Source organism: Garra rufa, chromosome 23 (assembly GCF_049309525.1).
Source record: "Garra rufa chromosome 23, GarRuf1.0, whole genome shotgun sequence".
Lineage (NCBI taxonomy): Eukaryota > Metazoa > Chordata > Actinopteri > Cypriniformes > Cyprinidae > Garra > Garra rufa.
The window spans coordinates 33,726,514-33,746,022 of record NC_133383.1 but is presented as its reverse complement, the minus strand read 5'-3'; the positions used below and the strand labels follow the sequence as shown (position 1 = coordinate 33,746,022).

Sequence of the window (19,509 nt, the reverse complement as noted above, 5' to 3'; positions counted from 1 at the left end):
CCTCCATTTGTCATCATGGTCTTGCCATCTCAAGTTACGAAAACACAAACCATGGGTTTGCTTTGTTGACTTTTGTAATGTTTCTGTGGTATTAGACCTTACACATGCATTGTTTTGTTGTTATGAGACACTCGCTCACAGACAGTCATTAGTGTAAACTGTTTTCTATAGTCAGTTACCATTTCAGTGCAAAAATATGTTAATAATGCACCATGGAGCTACTTGTTTGTAATACTTTGACCAGTATTTCAATGCTTGAATCTCCAATTCCTGTTGGTGTTTATTAGGGCTGCTTGATTATGGCAAAAATCATAATCAAGGTTTTTGTTTTTTTGGTCAATATGGTAATCACGATTATTTAATATGGTTATGAATGGTTCCGGAACTTTATATGATTGATTAATTAAAAGATCGCAGTACAAAAAAAAAAAGATACAAATGAAACCGTAAATTATTGACTGTAAAATAAAATGGCATAGTCTTCACTGTAAGAATTAAACATGCTTTGTTTCTTATAAAAACTACAAAAGTCCCTCCGTCAAGAACAGTGAGTGATTTTTTTTTTCTTTGTCTTTTGTTGTTTGATTAACATTAAGCACAGAGACGGCAAAAGGAATATTACTTGTGGCCGCTTTAAAAGCTGCACGGATCCAATATACTGTTACACACGTATTTTCATTCCCAACTGTTTACATTAATTAGAGACTTAACTGACGAAGGTTTACACGAATAATCACCAAACGCTGCATTTTGAAATATATTTGCATGTATTTGATCGTTTAGGTACGCATCTTAAGCTAAACGTTCACTTTACTTGTCCGTGTTCTGTTCAGTCTCTGAGCGCATACAAGTGCAAGTTATCTTCCGTGCTTTTAAAAACACAACATCAAATAAACATTATTAAATCAAGCACGTCCCATTTTATGCAAGTCACGTTACATGATTGTACTGATTTGCATGTGACATTGGGCTTTTATAGAGGAGCAAAAACGCACAAAGGGGGCGGAATTGGCAGCGATAATCGTTTTATCTCGATAGTTGTATTTTCAAAATCGGTTGAAGCTGAAATCGAAACTAAATTTCGATTAATTGCACAGCCCTAGTGTTTATCTTATTTTACCTCAACGCAAATACAGCGATGATTAAAGTACTGTTACTAACGCTCTGTGCGGTAGCTACTATTTATTTTTCCCAATAAATGTATTAGAAAAAAAATTGTGTATAATGATAAAATAATAGTTAATGCATTTTACAGATGCTTTTATGTAAAGAGACTTACAAAAGAACTAAATAATAAAAAATACTACAGTTAGCCAAAAGACCAACTTAAGAAAGTTAAAATAAAAATTTCGCTGCTAATAAGAAACATGACAATCAAACGTGGAATCATGATATTGTAAAATTATGCATTTAAAAGATTACTCCACTTCAAAAATAAATCTAAATTTCCTGATAATTTATTCACCCCATGTCATCCAAGATGTCTTTCTTTCTTCAGTCGCAAAAAATTACGTTTTTTGAGGAATACATTGCAGGGTTTTTCTACATACAGTATAGTGTACTTCAATGGTGCTCAACAGATTAAAGGTTAAAAATGCAGTTTCAGCGCAGTTACAAGGGCCTATACATGATTACAGCTGAGGAGTTATTTTATTATAAGTTATTTTCTAAAAAAATAAACAATTTGTATACTTTTTAACCTCAAATGCTCGTCTTATTTAGCTCTGTGCACTTCGGTTCAATACAGTTAGGGAATGTCAAAAAACTCCCATCTCATTTTCTCCTCCAACTTCAAAAACGGCCTACATTGCTGCAGAAGTACCGGCCCAGTGTTTACAAAGTGAACATGCAAGGAGGGTGAAACACCCTTTACAAAAAAAAAAAAGATAAAACCGTTATGTAGAACGATTTTGAAGCTAAGGGAGAAGAAAATGAGATGGGAGTTTTTCGACATACCCTAACTGTCTTGAACTGGAATACACAGAGTATGCATGCGCATCACAGAGCTAGACAAGACAAACATTTATTATTAAAAAGGGTATAAATATTAGTTTTTTTAAAGAAAAGGACTGATCATTTGACTAGATAAGACCCTTATTCCTTGGCTGGGATTGTTTAGAGCCCTTTGAAACTGCATTTTTAAGCTTTAATCCGTGAATGTTTGCCTCAAACTTAATTTCTTTGCGACTGAAGAAAGACATGAATATCTTAATGACATGAGGGTAAGTAAATTATTTTTTATTCTGAAAGTGGAGTAATCCTTTAATTGCATTTAAAACATACTGATTTCAAACTTTTCAACAGTGTACAGTGCATGTTGTTTATTCAGATAGCCTAATGACTGTTTCTTTGTGTATTTGTGGGTGTAGTTATGAAGCACCATCTACACAGGAAAGCACAACAAACCGCTCCCAGATTCAAACAACTGCTGCTGCTTCAACGTCTTCATCTCATCATACTGAGAGCTCGAGAACGAGCCAGGATAGCGACTTCTCTCTCCCACAGTATGGAGTACAGCACATCCCACAGACATACTCAGAGCTCGCCGAACCCTGGATCAAGGTGCGCTCAACCTGCTCAGCATACACAAATATAAAGATGCAAGATCATGCATACGTGCTGTAGAAAAAAAATGCATCAAGATTACCATTTATAAACGCAAACACGAAACTCACATATTCTTCTGAATATGTTAGATCATTGTATTGCTGCATGACACAACGGTGCATCAGCTGCAGTTCAGAGCAGAATTTGCTGTTTGCTGTCTGATGCAAAACCATCAGATAGGCCTGAAGGTCTTTGAAAACTGAATAATTTTGTACCTTGGATTTTAGCTGGGCGATCACTGCTTGGATGATTAGCAACTATTCCAAACACTCTTCATTTGGATAAAGTTGCTCTGAGGAGCCTTTAGAAATGTCTTTGTAGCATTCTCCAGACTGATACATTTCTATTTTTATTACAAAGGCATCAGAAGGCCTTTTCCTTTATTTTTATTTTATTTATTTTATTGCTCTGTATGCTCTGTAGCCTAAACAGATAGTCCAAAAATGATAATTCTGCTATTTACTCACCCTCATGTTGTTGTGTGTAAACAGCATGACTTCTTTTCTTCTGGGAAACATAAAATAAGATATTTCGAAGAATGCTGGTAACCAAAGAGTTTCAGTTCCCACTGACTTCCATTGTATGGTAATAAAAAATAATGTAAGACAGTGGGAACTGAAACAGTTTGGTTAACAGCATTCTTCAAAGTATCTTTTGTGTTCCACAGAAGGAAGTCAGTTTCCGTCTTACAGGTTTCGAAAAACATTCTGGTGAGTAAATGATGACAATTTTCATTTTGGATGACTGTCCCTTTAAAAAACTGACAGAACAGGATAGATTTAATTATTGGCCATCAGTGTCATAAAAATACATATCAGTTATCATTATTTGAAAAACTCACTCTTTATTGAAGATTCTCATATAAATTGACAATCTTGACTCATGTTTTCCATCTAAATTGTTACTATGATCAACAAATAAATAAGGGAAGTTGAAGGATACCTTACCATAGTATTTTTCTTTTTTTGAAGTTATTTTTTATGTCACCCTGGACCTCAAAACCATTCAATTTTGTGAAATTAAGATTTATATGTCATCTGAATAAATAAGCTTCCCATTTGTTATAATAAGACAATATTTGGTCGAGATACAGCTAATTGAAAATCTGAGGGTGCAAAACAATCAAAATACTGAGAAAATCACCTTTAAAGTTAGCCAAATTAATTTCTTAGCAATGCATTTTACTTTTTTTTAAGTTTTCATATATTTACGAAAAGAAATTAACAAAATATATTCATGGAACATGATCTTTAATTAATATCCTAACGATTTTGGCATAAAAGATAATTAAGTAATTTTGACCCATACAATGTATTTTTGGCCATTGCTATAAATATACATGTGCTACTTAAGACTGGTTTTGTGATCCAGGGTCAAATATGTGCTTAATGGCCATGAAAATGATACAATGCAAGAAAACTATATATTTTTTCTGTTTTATTTCAGTTTCTTAAAGACATTTAATATCTGACGTGAACTGTCATGCTGACTTTCTGTGTTCGTCCTCTCTCTCTCAGGTGTTTGGTTTGGAGCTGGTCGGCTGTCTCTTTTCCCGAAACTGGAACATCAGAGAAATGGCTCTTCGGCGGTTGTCGCATGATGTCAGCGGCGCCCTCCTGTTGGCCAACGGCGAGCATTCATTGGCCGGAGCGGGCGCAGGGGCGGGGCTGGGAACAGCAGCAGGAGAGGTGTCTGGAGACGTTGTGGTGGAGTCCTGCTGTAGCGTGCTCTCCATGGTCTGCGCTGACCCTGTCTACAAAGTCTATGTGGCAGCACTGGTAAGATGCTACACCTCTGTGTTCGTGACACCACATGTGCCACTTCTACAGTATTTGACAGGGTTTCTACGCTTCCTAAAGTCTGCTTTCACCCTTCTGCAAATTAAGGCCTTAAAAAGTCATAAATCAGAGCAGAATGACTTAAAGGAGAAGTTCACTTCCAGAACAAAAATTTACAGATAATGTACTCACGCCATTGTCATCCAAGATGTTCATGCGCTTCTTTCTTCAGTCTTAAAGAAATAGTTTTTTGAGGAAAACATTGCAGGATTTCTCTCCATATAATGGACTTCAGTGGTGCACGTGAGTTTAAACTTTCAAAATGCAGTTTAAATGCAGCTTCAAATGACCCCAGCCGAGAAAGAAGGGTCTTATCTAGCGAAACGATCTGCCGTTTTCTATCAAAAATAAAAATGTATATACTTTTTAACCTCAAATGCTCGTCTTGTCTATGAACTCTGTATAATCCAGTTCAATACAGTTAGGGTATGTCGAAAAACTCCCATCTCATTTTCTTCTCAAACTTTGAAATCATCCTACGTTGCTGTTTTACCTTTTTTGTAAAGGGCGTTTGACCCACCTTGCGCATTCACTTTGTAAACACTGCGTACTTCTGCAGCGAATGTAGAACAATTTTGAAGTTGAAAGAGAAAATGAGATGGGAGTTTTTTGACATGCCCTAACTGTGTTGAACTGGAATATACAGAGTTCATTCAGAGCTAGACAAGACGAGCATTTGAAGTAAAAAAATATATACATTTTATTTTATTTTTTTAGAAAATGATCAATCGTTTCACTAGATAAGACCCTTATTCCTCGGCTGGGATTGTTTATACCCCTTTGACGCTGCATTTAAGCTGCATTTTGGAAGTTCAAACTCGGGGGCACCATAGAAGTCCACTACATGGACATAATTAATGAAATGTTTTCCTCAAAAAACAATTTAACAAATAAAGCAAAAAAAAAAAAAATTCTTTACGACTGAAGAAAGAAAGGCACGGACATCTTGGATGACAACGGGGCGAGCGAAGCCAAAGCCTTTAAACGAATTCCTCAATATTGTTGTTTTCCAATACTGTTCCATTCTGAACATCCAAGATGCATACACTTGCGATTAAAATGTAAAAGAGCTTGAAAAAGTAAGTGAGATTGCATGTTAGACAAGACAATGCATGCACGTCTCTTACTGTGAAGCAGAAGTCTTTATTATTCAAATCCTGCAGTCTTTAATATGTCCGAGTGTCGTGCATGCTCAGTGGTGAAGTTCTGTCACATGTGAACATCCTTGACCAGTGTTTCACATGCCTGACCACTGCTGTGATCATGTGAACACTTCAGTCACATGAGGTGCTCACAGCGTGATGCTTTTGTTATGATCAGAGAGATTGCACAGTACTGGGAAGGAAATTGCACAATCCTGTGCCAGCTCTTCACCAAGAGCTCCTACAGTTGTCAGGAGTTCAAGTGGCAGATCTTTTAGTCTGAATTTGCAGTCCAAGTCTTAATGCACAGAGTATGATTTTTTTTCTTTTTCGTTGGTATGGTTATCACTGTCAGTCGTCTCAGATTTGGATTCAATCCTGAATTTAAATACACTATATATTGCCAAAAGTATTCTACTGAACAGGTTTGACTACTGTAGTCATTTCCATGAGTACAAATCTTAATGTTTAAGCCTGTAATGATATTCCAGGGAATTGTGTGCTTCTAATTTGATAGCAACAGTTTGGACAGGACCCTTTTCTGTTCTAACATGACAATGCATTTGTGTATAAGACAAGGTTAAAAAAAAGACTGATTCAGTCAGTGTGGAAGAACTTGACTGTCCTTATCTCAGCTGAACACCTCTGGTGTGACTTTAAATGCAGAACTTGAGCCAAAAACTCATCAACAAACACCAATGACTTGTACATACACTATACAAGAGTATTGGGACGCCCCCCTCTTTAGAACAGAAAAGGGCACTTCCAAAACTGTGGCAACAAAGATGGAAACATAATTCATGTATTTAAAATTGTATTTCCATCTCTGTTGCACCAGTTTTGGAAGTGTCTAAAATGACTGTAAATATATGTACAAGTCATTGGTGTTTGGTGATGAGTTTTTGGCTCAAGGTCTAGATTTGAAGTCACACCAGAGGTGTTCAGATGAGATTAGGACTTGGCTTTATGCAGACCAGTCAAGTTCTTCAACACTGACTGAATCAATCATTTCTATTTGAACCTTGCCTTATACACAGATGTATTGTCATGTTAGAATAAAAAAGGGTCCTGTCCAAACTGTTACTATAAAATTAGAAGCACACAATTCCCTAAAATATCATTATATGTTTAAACATTAAGATTTGTACTCATGGAAATTACCAAAGTAGTCAAGCCTGTTCATTAGAAGGGTGTCTCCCAATACTTTTGGCAATATAGTGTATGTTTGTGTAGTTGGCAGCATGAACAATATAACATATTCAAATTGCAAATAGGTTATAAAACAAAAGCAAACCAAGAGCCCTTACTTTAATAATGGCTGAATGTGTGAATCACTTAAGTTCAGTGCAAACTCACCGACTGCACTCTTGTGAAAACTCCAGTTAATCTCATTTACATTGTGTTTACAGTTTGTTATAATGACAGGATTCACAAGCATGCAACTTACTGTGCTTGCACCATGCAGTGAAGAGAAGCACTGGCATGTTAAGCAGTATTAAGTAGGTTAATAAAACTTAAACACCTCTGATCTGCCATTTCGATCAAGAGATCAACAGACGTCTCTGAAACTGTCTACAAAGCGTATTGTAAATAAATACTGTCATACTCATGAGATTAAAAAAATGGCTTACAGTATTTAGAAAGCTAAACTAAACTTAAAACTTTATCATACCAGCCCTACTTCTGTCTCCTACTCCTTCAGTCAATAAAAATGACACAAATCCCAAGAAATAAAACAGAAATCAGGCCTCTTAATACTTTTCGCTTGTGCCAAGAAGTTAATTTTGGTTCTGGCTTGTATCCATTTTATTTCTGCTAGATATAAAAGCAGTCTAGATAAGTTTTTCCCTCTTGTCAACTTTGATCTGAGGTTATCTGAACTCTACTGAGTTCTAAAGTGCAACAAACCACGCTGGCCAGTTTTAAAGTTCACATCAAAACCAGGAAGTCTGGAAGCAGCGGGGATCCTCAGACTGAAGCTGGAAAAGAAAGGTTTCCTTTTTTTCTTTGTCTCTTAACCTATTTCTCTTCCTTTAAAGAAAAAGAAAAACAATAGCTCTTGCTGCTTGGACTTCTGGGATGGTGTCTTTCCCTCAGGCTCTGTGCTCCAGTGAGCCGCCTTTATGAAAACAAGCAGCGTTTTGTCCTTTCGGGGCTTTCCAGCAGTTTTCCTATATTCCTCGAACACGCACCAGAAAAAGAGGGCTGTCTTTATGAACTAAAAATACTACAGACAAAAGCTTTTTTTTTTTTTAGGATGTTACCTTGCGTTCGACTGATCTGTAAACACGGCAGCGTAGTCAAGTGTTTTGTAGCTGTTTGGCTGATCTGAGATCTGAGCTTTTGAACTAAATGTGGCGAGTTGAAATGTCATAATGATTCACTATTTATTCTTGACTTGGAGTTATTTTTTGCAGGGAGAGGAGCATTATTTAAAGGCAGGATTTTAGGCTTGTGTTGTATGTGTGTGTAGGCGGTAGAATGTGTGTTTGTTTTCAGGAGGGGAGTGTATGGTGGGTTAATCAATGCTGGGCAGCGCTCCAGTGCGATGTGCTATCAGTCACCACTCCCAGCTTTCTCTCTGGGAGTCAGGGTCAGGGTGAACTCTTTCTCACACACATTCACTGTACTGCACTGTCACTGCCTCCAGACTGGACGATCACAGGCTTGTTTTGACCACAAGGAGAACACAGTGTTAATTCAAATAATAAAATACAAAACATATTGTGTGTGTGTGTGTGTGTGTGTGTGTGTGTGTGTGTGTGTGTGTGTGTGTGTGTGTGTGTGTGTGTGTGTGTGTGTGTGTGTGTGTGTGTGTGTGTGTGTGTGTGTGTGTGGACTAGCAAAATTAGGATTATTATCAACTTTTAAAATACTTATTCAGTGTATTTGGTTAATGTACATTGATGCTCAATGTAGTGCTGCATGATTTTGTGAAAAAAAAAAAAGGCATTTTATTTCCTTTTTTTTTTATAAAAGTTGCATATATAAAATTGAATATCAATAACTGCAATAAAGAATTCATTATGTACACTGCAAAAAAATGTTTTTCTTACTTAGATTTTTTTGTCTTGTTTCCAGCCAAAATATCTAAAAATTCTTAAATCAAGGTTTTTCTAGACGAGTCAAAATTGTCTTGTTTTCAGAAAAAAACAAGTAAAAATTAAGTGTGTTTTTGCTTGAAACAAGCTTAATAATCTGCCAGTGGGGTAAGAAAATTAATCTTGTTTTCTGTTTGAAATAAGATTATTTTTCTTACCCCATTGGCAGATTGTTTTGCTTGTTCTAAGAAAAAATTACTTAATTTTAGCTTGTTTTTTTTCTGAAAACAAGACAATAATTTTTACTCGTCTAGAAAATCCTTCTTGATTTAAGAATTTTTAGATATTTTGGCTGAAAACAAGACAAAAAATCTAAGTAAGAAAAGCATTTTTTGCAGCGTAATTATCAATATGACTAATAATAATTGTTTTTACGGCTAAGCAGTATTGGGGAAGGTTACTTTTAAAAGTAATGCATTACAATATTGAGTTACTCCCTAAAAAAGTAACTAATTACATTACTTACTTTTTATGGATTTTTACCTTTCCGTTACTTTTTAAATCTGGGCAGGACTTGCTTGTTTGTTTTTAGTATAAAAAGTTATATTTTTGTCAAATGTAAAAGCCTTTTTACAGCAAAAGTCTCAGGCTTAGAGAAAAGTAAATTCACGTCTGTACAGTAGACCGCAGAAGAAAAATGTCTCTTCAGCAATAAAAAAAAAAAAAATGGAAAACAAATGTTAGATTATCTTGAGTAATTTTTGCTTATTAGTATGGATGAATTGGATCATCGAAGGTCGGCAGCAAAGACATCGGTTAATAAAATTAAATACATAAAGGATATTTGCAGGTTTTCACTGTTTCACTGTTTTTATTCATTTTGAGGAATCCTCTCTTTGGGTCATGAAGCTAAACCAGCTGAAAACCAAAGTTTAAACCTTGTCTTGTAGACCGGAGAATCCAGAACACAAGCCACAGTCTTGAATATGGCAGGACTGTGTTTGATGGTTTGATTGTGCTTGTGTAGATCTGTGTTAAGTGTTTTCAAAATCTTTGTTTTAGAAAACCCTGCGAGCGATGCTGGTCTACACCCCCTGTCACTCAGTGTCAGAGCGGACTCGATTACAGCAGCTGCTGCGGCCCGTGGTGGAAACCATCCTGGTCAAGTGTGCAGACGCTAACAGGTACTCACTTAAGAAACACTCTGACTAGGTCGGGAAATTAGCTAATTAATGGAGATTTGACCCAATCTTGAATTGTTCCATTGTCCATTATTACACAGTGGTGTAATGTAACGAAGTAATAACTTTTAAGAATTTTTTGGGAGTATCTGTACTTTACTTGAGTTTTTATTTTTCAGCCTACTTTTACTTTTACTCCACTAAATTTCCTAATTGAAATGTATGCTTTTACTCCGATACATTTCCCGAAGCATATTCTTTCTTACTTCAAATAGTCGGAAGTCAGCATCTCAGTCAGAATTGCGAGATGTTAACTTGCAACTGTGAGAGAAGTTTTTTTTTCTTAATTTTGCAAAACTGTATGAAAAAAAACTAAAGTATTGCGTTCTATCTAAAAAGTGCTTGCTCACAAAAATATTGCCTTTTCCCTCAAAAAAAATTGCTTTTTTTTTTGCATTTGCATTGAAATTTAGTCTTCTTTCTTTCACCTCTTTATTTCTGTCACTAAAGTTTTTGTGAGCAAACACAAAGTTTATAAACTCATAAGTCAGAATTGTGACTTTTATCTTGCAATTCTGACTTTTTTTCTGAGATAAAGTCAGAATTGTGAGATAAAATTTACAATTCTGACTTCTTTTCAGGAAATTCTGTTTTTTTCCCTCAGAATTGCGTGATGATAAAACTCAATTCTGACTTTTTTCTCAGAAATTGATGACATAAACTCGCAATTGTGAGAGATAATTTTCCTCACAAATGCAAGTTTGTATCTCGCAACTCTGTTTTCTCGCAATTGTGGGTTTGTATCTCACAAATCCAACTTTTTTTTCTCACAAATGCAAGTTTGTATCTCACAATTCTGACTCTCTTTTTTTTTCTTTAGGAAATTCTGGCTTTTTTTCCCAGAATTGCGTGATAAAAAAATTTAATTCTGACATTTTTTCAAGTTCGTATCTCACAATTCTGTTTTCTCGCAATTGCGAGTTTGTATCTCACAAATCTGACTTTTTTCCTCACAAGTGCAAGTTTGTATCTCGCAATTCTGACTTTTCCCTGAATTGGGTGATATAAACTCAATTGTGAGAAATAAAGTCAGAATTGCAATATAAACTGATAATTTGGACCTTTTTTCTCAGAAATGGATGATATAAACTAGCAATTGCATTTACTTTCAATACTTAAGTACATTTAAGGTTAAAAAAATACTTTTTGTACTTAAGTACAATAAATATCACATGCTTTAAGACTTTTACTCAAGTAATATTCTAAATGGGGACTTCAACTTCTACTAAAGTCATTTTCTGGTAAGATATCTGCACTTTTACTGTAGTATGGCTCTCAGGTACTTTATACACCACTGGGTATACATCAAATCATATCCCAGGCTGTCATCTAGGCTCTAAAAGTTAATAGGCTGTCGCCACCTAGTGGTCAGGCACTGTAACAATCACATAAAAATAAAAAATGCTAGTGTTTGTAAAGTGCTGATATTCTAATTTTGCTTAAGAGTTTTTAGTATGATTTCATCTATATTCAGTTTGTCCAGAAAAACACCTCACGTTGTCATGTTGACTTTAAATGCTCCTTTGGAGTGAGTTATAGCTAAGTGTTTTTCTTTTTATGCTTATAGTCGCACCAGTCAGCTGTCAGTCTCCACTCTGCTGGAGCTGTGCAAAGGCCAGATGGGGGAACTCGCTGTGGGAAGAGAAATCCTTAAAGCAGGTACAAATCATAGCTGTGACAATTGTGTATATAAGTGTCCCTCGTGCAACACTTTTTTTTAATATTAAATGTCATTTAATACTTAATTACATTAGAAATCTAGTATTGTCTTTCTTTTACTCAAGTGAAAGTAATTAAAAGATTTTAGAAAGTACTGCATTTTTAATGTTCTTAAGTATTAAAGGTAAAACAAACAACTTTTATTTATAAAATGTAGTGCAGTAAAAAGTATGTCATTATGGTTTGGAATGTAATGAAGTCAAGTTTTCTAAAGAAAAACACTGATGAAGTACAGATACTTTTTAAATTTACTTAAATGTCTTATATAAAAATAAACTTTTTTTGCAGACATACTTCATTTTTCTCTTTCTCTCTGCAATACTATATATATATTTGTTTGCTTTTTAATAAAGATGTTTTAATCTGTGATTTTCCATCAGGCTCTATTGGTATTGGTGGAGTTGACTATGTCCTGAACTGTATCTTGGGCTCTAAAACGGAGGCCAATAACTGGCAAGCACTGCTGGGTCGGCTGTGTCTGATCGACAGGCTCTTACTGGAGTTTCCTGCTGAATTCTACCCTCACATTGTGTCTGGTGGAGACTGCAACCAGGCCCAAAGCGTTGTGGAGAGGTACAGAAACACATCCTACTCTTATCATTTTTGTTTGATTTCATTATTTTCAACTGATAAAATTTAGATAAGAATATAAAGGTAATAAAATTTGTACAGTTATAAAGTTATGCAAGAAAAAGTACCAGGATAGTACATTTAGGTCTGGACGTTCATTGACCAAGAGGCCGATCGCAGCCAATCACAGTTAGGGTTAGGTGTAAAAAAAAAGTAAAGTCGATGTCCCTACAATAACTGGCGTGCAACCAATAAATCATTCATTCAAGAACATTGTCTTCAGTCGTCAAGTGTCTATGTCGTGAACTTCAAATACAGTTGTGCTCAAAATGATTCATACCCTTGGTAAATATGGATAAAGGCGGCTGTGAAAATAAATCAGTATCGTTAATCCCATTGATCTTTTGTTTTAAAAATTTACAAAAATATAATCTTTCATTGTAGAACAAGAATTTTAAATGGGAGCGAAATCTCATTATGAAATTTATCTAATACACATTGGCCATAATTAATTATACCCTTTTATTCAATGCTTTTTGCAACCTCTTTTTGCCAAAATAACAGCTCTGGAGACTTCACCTATAATGCCTGATACGTTTAGAGAACATCTGACAACAGATCAGAGACTATTCCTTCATACAGAATCTCTCCAGACCCTTCAGAGATCCAGGTCCATGTTGGTGCTTCTCCTCTTCAGTTCACCCCACTCATTTAACTATAGGGTTCAGGTCAGGGAACTGGGTTGGCCATTGGCTTTGTTTTGTTCTCAGTGACCCATTTTTGTTTTGATTTTGATGTTTGTTTGTGGATCATTATCCTGTTGGAGGATCCAACCACGGCCCATTATAAGATTTCTAGTCGGTCAGTTTTTAGTTTTTTATCTGTTGGTATTTGTTCGAATCCATAATGCCATCTATCTAAACAAGATATCCTGGATCTCTGGCAGAAAAATTGGCCCACAACATTAAAGAAACAGCAGTATATTTCATTGTACTCATGGGGTACTTTTTTATCCGTGTGCAAGAAACCCATCTTGAGTGTTTGCTGCTGTTTCATCTGACCATAGAACCCAGTCCAGTTTGAAGGTCCAGTATCGTCTAGCAGATGAATATGAAATCTTCATATGAAAAATCAAATGCAGACTTATTCTCACAGCCGCCTTTGATCATATTTACCAAGGGTATGAATAATTTTGAGCACAAATGTACATCTGAAAGTCCATCATTTTTAGTTGGTTCTAATAAATGCTCAGTTGTAAACATGACAGCTTTGTTTCCAGAAGTGTTAAAGAAAGTGACACATACATCTCCCAAAAGTCCCGTAGGGTTTAACCAGTCAAATGTTGGACTTTCAGCCAATGATCCGTGGTTGAGACAATACAATGATGTAATGAAATACTTTTACATTACATTTAGACATTTAGCAGTTGCTTTCATCCAAAGCAACTTACAAAAGAGGACAATGGAAGCAAATTCAACAAAAAAGAGTAATAACATGCAGTAACAAGTATCAAGTTTTTTTATTATATAATAAATAAAAAGAAAAAGCAAGCTAGTGTTAGAGGCCTAAAAATTGATAGATAGAATGCAACAAAAATGGAGAATCAAGCTGTTTTTTTTTTGTTTTTTTTTAAATGGAATTAGAATAGAGGGTGCTAGAGTTAGAGGGTCAAATAAAGATGGAAGAGATGTGTTTTAGCCGATTTTTGAAGATGGCTAAGGACTCTAAGCTGTTCGAATTGAGTTGGGCATGTCATTCCACCAGAAGGGTACATTTAAAGTCTGTGAAAGTCATTTTGTGTCTCTTTGGATGGCACAATAATGCGCTGTTCACTTGCAGAATGCAAGCTTCTAGAGGCACATAAGTCTGAAGTAATGAATTTAGGTAACGGGGTGCAGAGCCAGTGGTGGTTTTGTAGGCAAACATTAATGCCTTGAAGTTTTCATAGATAAGCAAAATAGACATTATAGCTGTAATAACTGTAAATGAAGTCAAACTGAATCACGAGCTTGTAAATCACAATCAAATCGAATTAGGAAATCTGTAGTGATACCCGTCACTCAATATGAGCTTGTTCAGATTGGTATCTGATGTTTAGTTGTAAATAAAAATTGCTAGATTTGTACCAAAAAATGGTATTGTGCAGTAATAAGTGCTTTACTGTATTGTTTTATTACATTTATTTTGTGTTTGTAGGTACCAGAAGCTGCTGCCTCTTCTAAGTTTCGCATTGCAGTCCATCGATAACTCTCACTCCATGGTGGGTAAACTCTCCCGTCGTGTCTTCCTAAGCGCTGCCCGTATGGTAGCGCGTGTGCCTCATGTCTTCGTTAAGCTACTGGACATGCTCAACGTCACCAGTTCCACTCACTATGCCCGCATGCGTCGGCGTCTTCTGGCCATCGCAGAGGAGATGGACATCCTGGACGCCATCCATCTGGGACTAGACGACCTACAGACCGGGCACAGTCCGCACTCAAGCGCTCTCCTCCAACCCTCAGCCCCTCATAACTCCCCATGCACGACCGAAAGAAACTCTCCCACCCCTGATCAACAGCAGCCCACCGCCAAGGTGGCACTTTCAGGTCAAGCCAGTTCAGCCCCTGTGGACGATATAACAGAGAGACTCTCAAATGTCATCACAAGCCCTGCTGAGTTTCCAAAGCCTCCCGTTCAGGCCCGAAACAGACCTGCGAGTCAGTGTTTGAACTCCCCGTCATCCAGTCAACCCCCGAGTCTTCCTTCTCTGTCCATGGCCAATGCCTCAGCCTTTCCTCCAGAAAACCCCAAAGCCTTGCCACAGAGTTTTATTCCCAACAAACTCACCCAGTCCTCATTGAGTACCCAACGCAAGTTGCCATTGCAGAAGGGTTTAAGCGGAGGTGCCTGTAGTGGCGGTAAGGAGCCGGAGAAGCTGCCTTCTCCTGTGTTTACCCAAGCTCGCCCGCTGCCCTTGAATCAGATCCACTGGCCCAGACCTTCTCGCCCCTCTCCTGCTGCCTCATCTGACGGAGCTAAAGCTTTAACCCCAGGGACAAAGAGCAACATGAAACTGGACCTTCAGGAGATCAGGTCCAGAGACGACGCGGGCTGCAGTGGCGGATCTGCTCTCATCCCCAGCGAGGACTCGGTCTTCACCCCGGTGGAGGAGAAGTTCCACGGGCTGGACGCCTCGGCCGATCTCAGCTCCAGCATGGAGGACCTGTTGGAAGCCTCCATACCTGCGGCAGACAGCACGGTCACCTTCCAGTCCGAAGTGGCTGTGCTCTCACCGGAGCAGGCGAATACAAATGACGACACGTACAGCGAGGATGTGACTCAGAACCAGAAGTGCAAGGAGAAGATGGAAGCTGAGGAAGAGGAGGCGCTGGCTGTGGTCATGGCAATGTCTGAGTCACAAGATGCCCTGCCTGTCATCCCGCAGTTACAGGTGGAGAAAGAAGAGGACGTGATCATTATTCAGGTGGATGTAAGTTCATGGCTAATATGATAGTGAACTTTGCCCAAAATAAGGCTTTATCAATCGTACACTGTCACAAAAGGTGCAAAAAGTAGAGGTCGACCGATATTGGTTTTTACCGATGGGTAGGTTGGACCACACTAGCCGATACCGATCAATCAACGGATAGTTTTTAATATCTATACTGAATAAAAACTAAAATAGTGGTCTACTATTTAAAAAAAGGGACTGACCCATACTTTGTAAAATAATAAATATATTTATATAAATTGGTTCATAGTTCATTAATGTTAGCAAAAGCAACTTAAACATTTAAAAAATATCAGTAAATGTTGAAATTAACTAATCAGTCTTAGTTGCTACAAATGGACTGTTATTGTGAAGTGTTACCATTTCAAATCAACAGTCAAGCTACACAAAGCAATAGTATTGAAATGGGATCATATGGATATTGTATGTGTACTCCCACAGTTTAACTGCTTCTATTCTAGAACATTTGTTTATTATCTAACAAACAGCAGGTGTTCTCAGTGATTCCGCCTCTAGAGGCCGCTCTCATACTTGTATAGTGACAGCGGAGCCTCTCAGGTGCTTCAGCAACGAACGCAACTCAGAAAAACTATCGGCATAGATTTTTGCCGTTAACCTTCCAAGCAACTATCGTGCCGATTAATCGGCAAAACCGATACATCGGTCGACCTCTAGCAAAAACTGTACCTTTAGTGATACAACGACTTGTCACTTCAGCTGGGTCCTTAAATGGTCAGCTTTGTATCTTATTTAGGGTTAAATGTAGTAATATATACCCTTAAGGTGCTACTATGAACCCTTTAGTGCAGGGGTGCCCAATCCTGTTCCTGGAGATCTACCATCCTACAAAGTTCAGCTCCAGCCCTGATCAAACACACCTGAACCAGCTAATTGATCTCTTAGGTAGCACTTGATAATTATAGACAGCTGTGTTGGAGCAGGGCTGGAACTAAAGTCTGCAGGTAGGTAGATCTCCGGGAAACAGGGTTGGGCAGCCCTGCTTTAGTGCAAGGGTGCCCAAACTTGTTCCTGGAGGGCCGGTGTCCTAGCCTGGCGAGCCAGACTTACATCAAGATGTTTAGTCTGGAAACTCTCCATAGACGCGGCTTACTCCGAGGGGCGGGATAAACGGTTGTCTGTCAAAATCCCTATGCACGCAATAGGATAGCGCTTCAACCAATCAGACTCCCGTATAGCAACTGACATCCGCTGCTTCGAATGTCCCCCTGGTCGCCTTTGCCAAGTTGCATGGCCTTAAGTCCAAATTTTGTAGCCTCCTTTAACTGGTCCTCTATAAGCGCTATCAATGGTGAAACAACAATCACAAGCGGGTTGTGGCTGAGTCCCATGCGTTTTCCCACCAGCGGAGCTAATTGGTATATTAAGCTTTTTCCGTATCCAGTCGGCAAAACTCCAAACACATCTTCCTTTTTTAAAAATGACTTAAGTGCCGTTCTTTGCTCGTTTCTTAAAGAAAAACTTAACTCCAAGTCCTCCAGAGTCGCGGCCAAAGCCGATTCGAAACATAGATGTATATACGTAGATGCCTCATTAGCGACTGTTTCTATGGACCTTTATACGTAAGCCGTCCGCCATTTTGCTGCGGTCCACTTTACGTCATTCACCCGTAGATCTATGTAACTGACCATAGTAATCGCTGAATATTCGAAATGCCACAGTCCTGAACAGCCGTTGGTCTGCGAACCTACAGTATGGTGAATGACGTCAAGTGGACCGTTCCAAAATGGCGGACGCATCTACGTGCTTGGAGCGGTCCAATGGGGTATCTACGTATATATATCTATGATTCGAAAGACCGCTGTTCGACAGCTGCAGCCGCCATTCTTTGTTTTTCAAGTGGCAGCCGTCGCAACTCTGTCGTCATATGTTACGCCCGCCCCGCCTACTCTATACGCGTTGTGATTGGCCTGACCCAATTTGGGTTTTTGCAGCTAGAAGGTCTATTGAGAGTGTCTAGACCCACCTGGCTGCAAAATAATTTTTGCTGCCGCTAGGGTGCGTCTAGATTTCTAGGATACGGGTGTCCTGTAGAGCTGTGGTTTTCAATCCTGGTCCTGGGGACCCACTGCTCTGCACATTTTGTGTGTCTCTCTTATTTAACACACCTGATACAGATCATCAGCTCATTAGGAGAGAGATCCATGTACTTAACTGTGTCAGATAAGGGATACATACAAAATGTGCAGAGCAGTGGGTCCCCAGGACCAGGATTGAAAACCACTGCTGTAGAGTTTAGCTGCAACCCCAATTAGACACACCTGAACCAGCTAATCAAGCTCTTACTAGGCATACTAGAAACTTCACGGCAAGTTAGATCTAAACTCTGCAGGACACCGGCCCTCCTGGACTGAGTTTAGGCACCCCTGCTCTATTGGTAAACAAGGTACAAACATGTCCTTTTTAGGGTAACAAGCTGTTGTAGCCCTTCATGTGCCAGATAACTTCTCTACGGGCCGTGTCTTGTGGCAGGTCGTGGGATCCCCTTTTCTCTGATGTGCATTATTAATGGCCACATCTGTAGAGAGATTTGACACTAGTTTATTTAGGTTTTAAACCTTGCACAAATCATTCTGTTTAATCATTCTGTCTTATGCAAGCAGATCAAACTGTGTTTTTCTCTTCATGGTCAGACACCAGAGACTCTGCCTGGTCATACCAAAGCAAAGCAGCCATACAGGGAGGGCATGGAGTGGCTAAAAGGTCAGCAGATTGGCCTGGGTGCGTTTTCGTCATGTTACCAGGCTCAGGATGTGGGCACCGGCACTTTGATGGCTGTCAAACAGGTGAGTAAATGTGTTACACACCACTTTGCCACTTCATACGATGTTTTCAGTATGAATTTGTGATTTTTAGGTAGGGCTGGGCGATATGGCCTAAAAATAAAATCCCAGATTTTTTCACAAAAAAATCTGATTTACGATTTAAATCGATTTTTTCCCCCCTACTACATTTAGCATGTAAAGAAACCCCAGCTTTTCCACAATATATATATAGGCACCATATATTTTGCAATATACATTGCAACTGCATCAGTGATCGCTTTCCACCAGGCCCCATTCTTATCATACCAGACAGTAAATATTTGTAAGACAAATAAATATGAGATGGGAGGAAAATATATATTGCCATGCTTTTCTCTTGCACTTATATCGTATACAAAAATATACAATTTTGAACACAGAAATATTAAATGATTTAAATAACTGAAACGATCTGCCAGCAGGTGGTGGTAAGACACTGATTTAATTACTGAATCATATTCATTCATTTGATTCGTTCGAACGGATGGTTCATTCAGGAATAAAGCAAGTGACTCTTAATAAATGGGAAATTTAATCATTTCACTAGATTCGTTTAAAAACGCACGTTCATTCATAAAGGAAACACCGCTGTGTTTGAGTGGAGATGCGCAGCGGCTCAGCTGTGACTTGTTTCAGATTACTTTTGACGACGAAATAGAGCAAAATCAGGCAATAGTGTTATAGTCAGACAGTGTAAGTCACTTAATAATAACTTCTTGTGTATTTAACTGCTGTAATAAATCAATATCTCGTTTACAAACTCCCTTAAAAATGATTAAAAGCTGTCACTCATCTTAGTTCGCAATATCACAAAGCTCTATTATAATCAACGAAGCTACTGCCCATTCAGTCTCTTATTTACAATCTCTCTACACTTGAGATACATTTGTCAACGTGCGAAACACAGAAACCTTTGAAGCTCCACTCAGCGCAAATATAAATATGCTGGTCGGGTCACATGGTGCTCCTAAATATTTTTTCATAGTTGCACGTAGTAGTTTCTTTTTGCCCTTGAACGGCGGGTAAATTGAGAAATTAG

The 19,509-nt window shown here is 38.1% G+C and overlaps 1 protein-coding gene across 1 annotated transcript in view; it reads left to right on the top strand.

Annotated features, from left to right (window-relative positions):
- map3k1 (mitogen-activated protein kinase kinase kinase 1, E3 ubiquitin protein ligase) overlaps positions 1-19,509 on the top strand; it is a 97,660-nt gene that overhangs the window by 62,274 nt on the left and 15,877 nt on the right. The window contains exons 9-15 of the mRNA XM_073829292.1: positions 2,370-2,562; positions 4,125-4,385; positions 9,691-9,812; positions 11,437-11,528; positions 11,969-12,161; positions 14,355-15,627; positions 18,300-18,452. Coding sequence (XP_073685393.1) covers positions 2,370-2,562; positions 4,125-4,385; positions 9,691-9,812; positions 11,437-11,528; positions 11,969-12,161; positions 14,355-15,627; positions 18,300-18,452 — 2,287 coding nt within the window. The remainder of the gene's footprint in view (positions 1-2,369; positions 2,563-4,124; positions 4,386-9,690; positions 9,813-11,436; positions 11,529-11,968; positions 12,162-14,354; positions 15,628-18,299; positions 18,453-19,509) is intronic.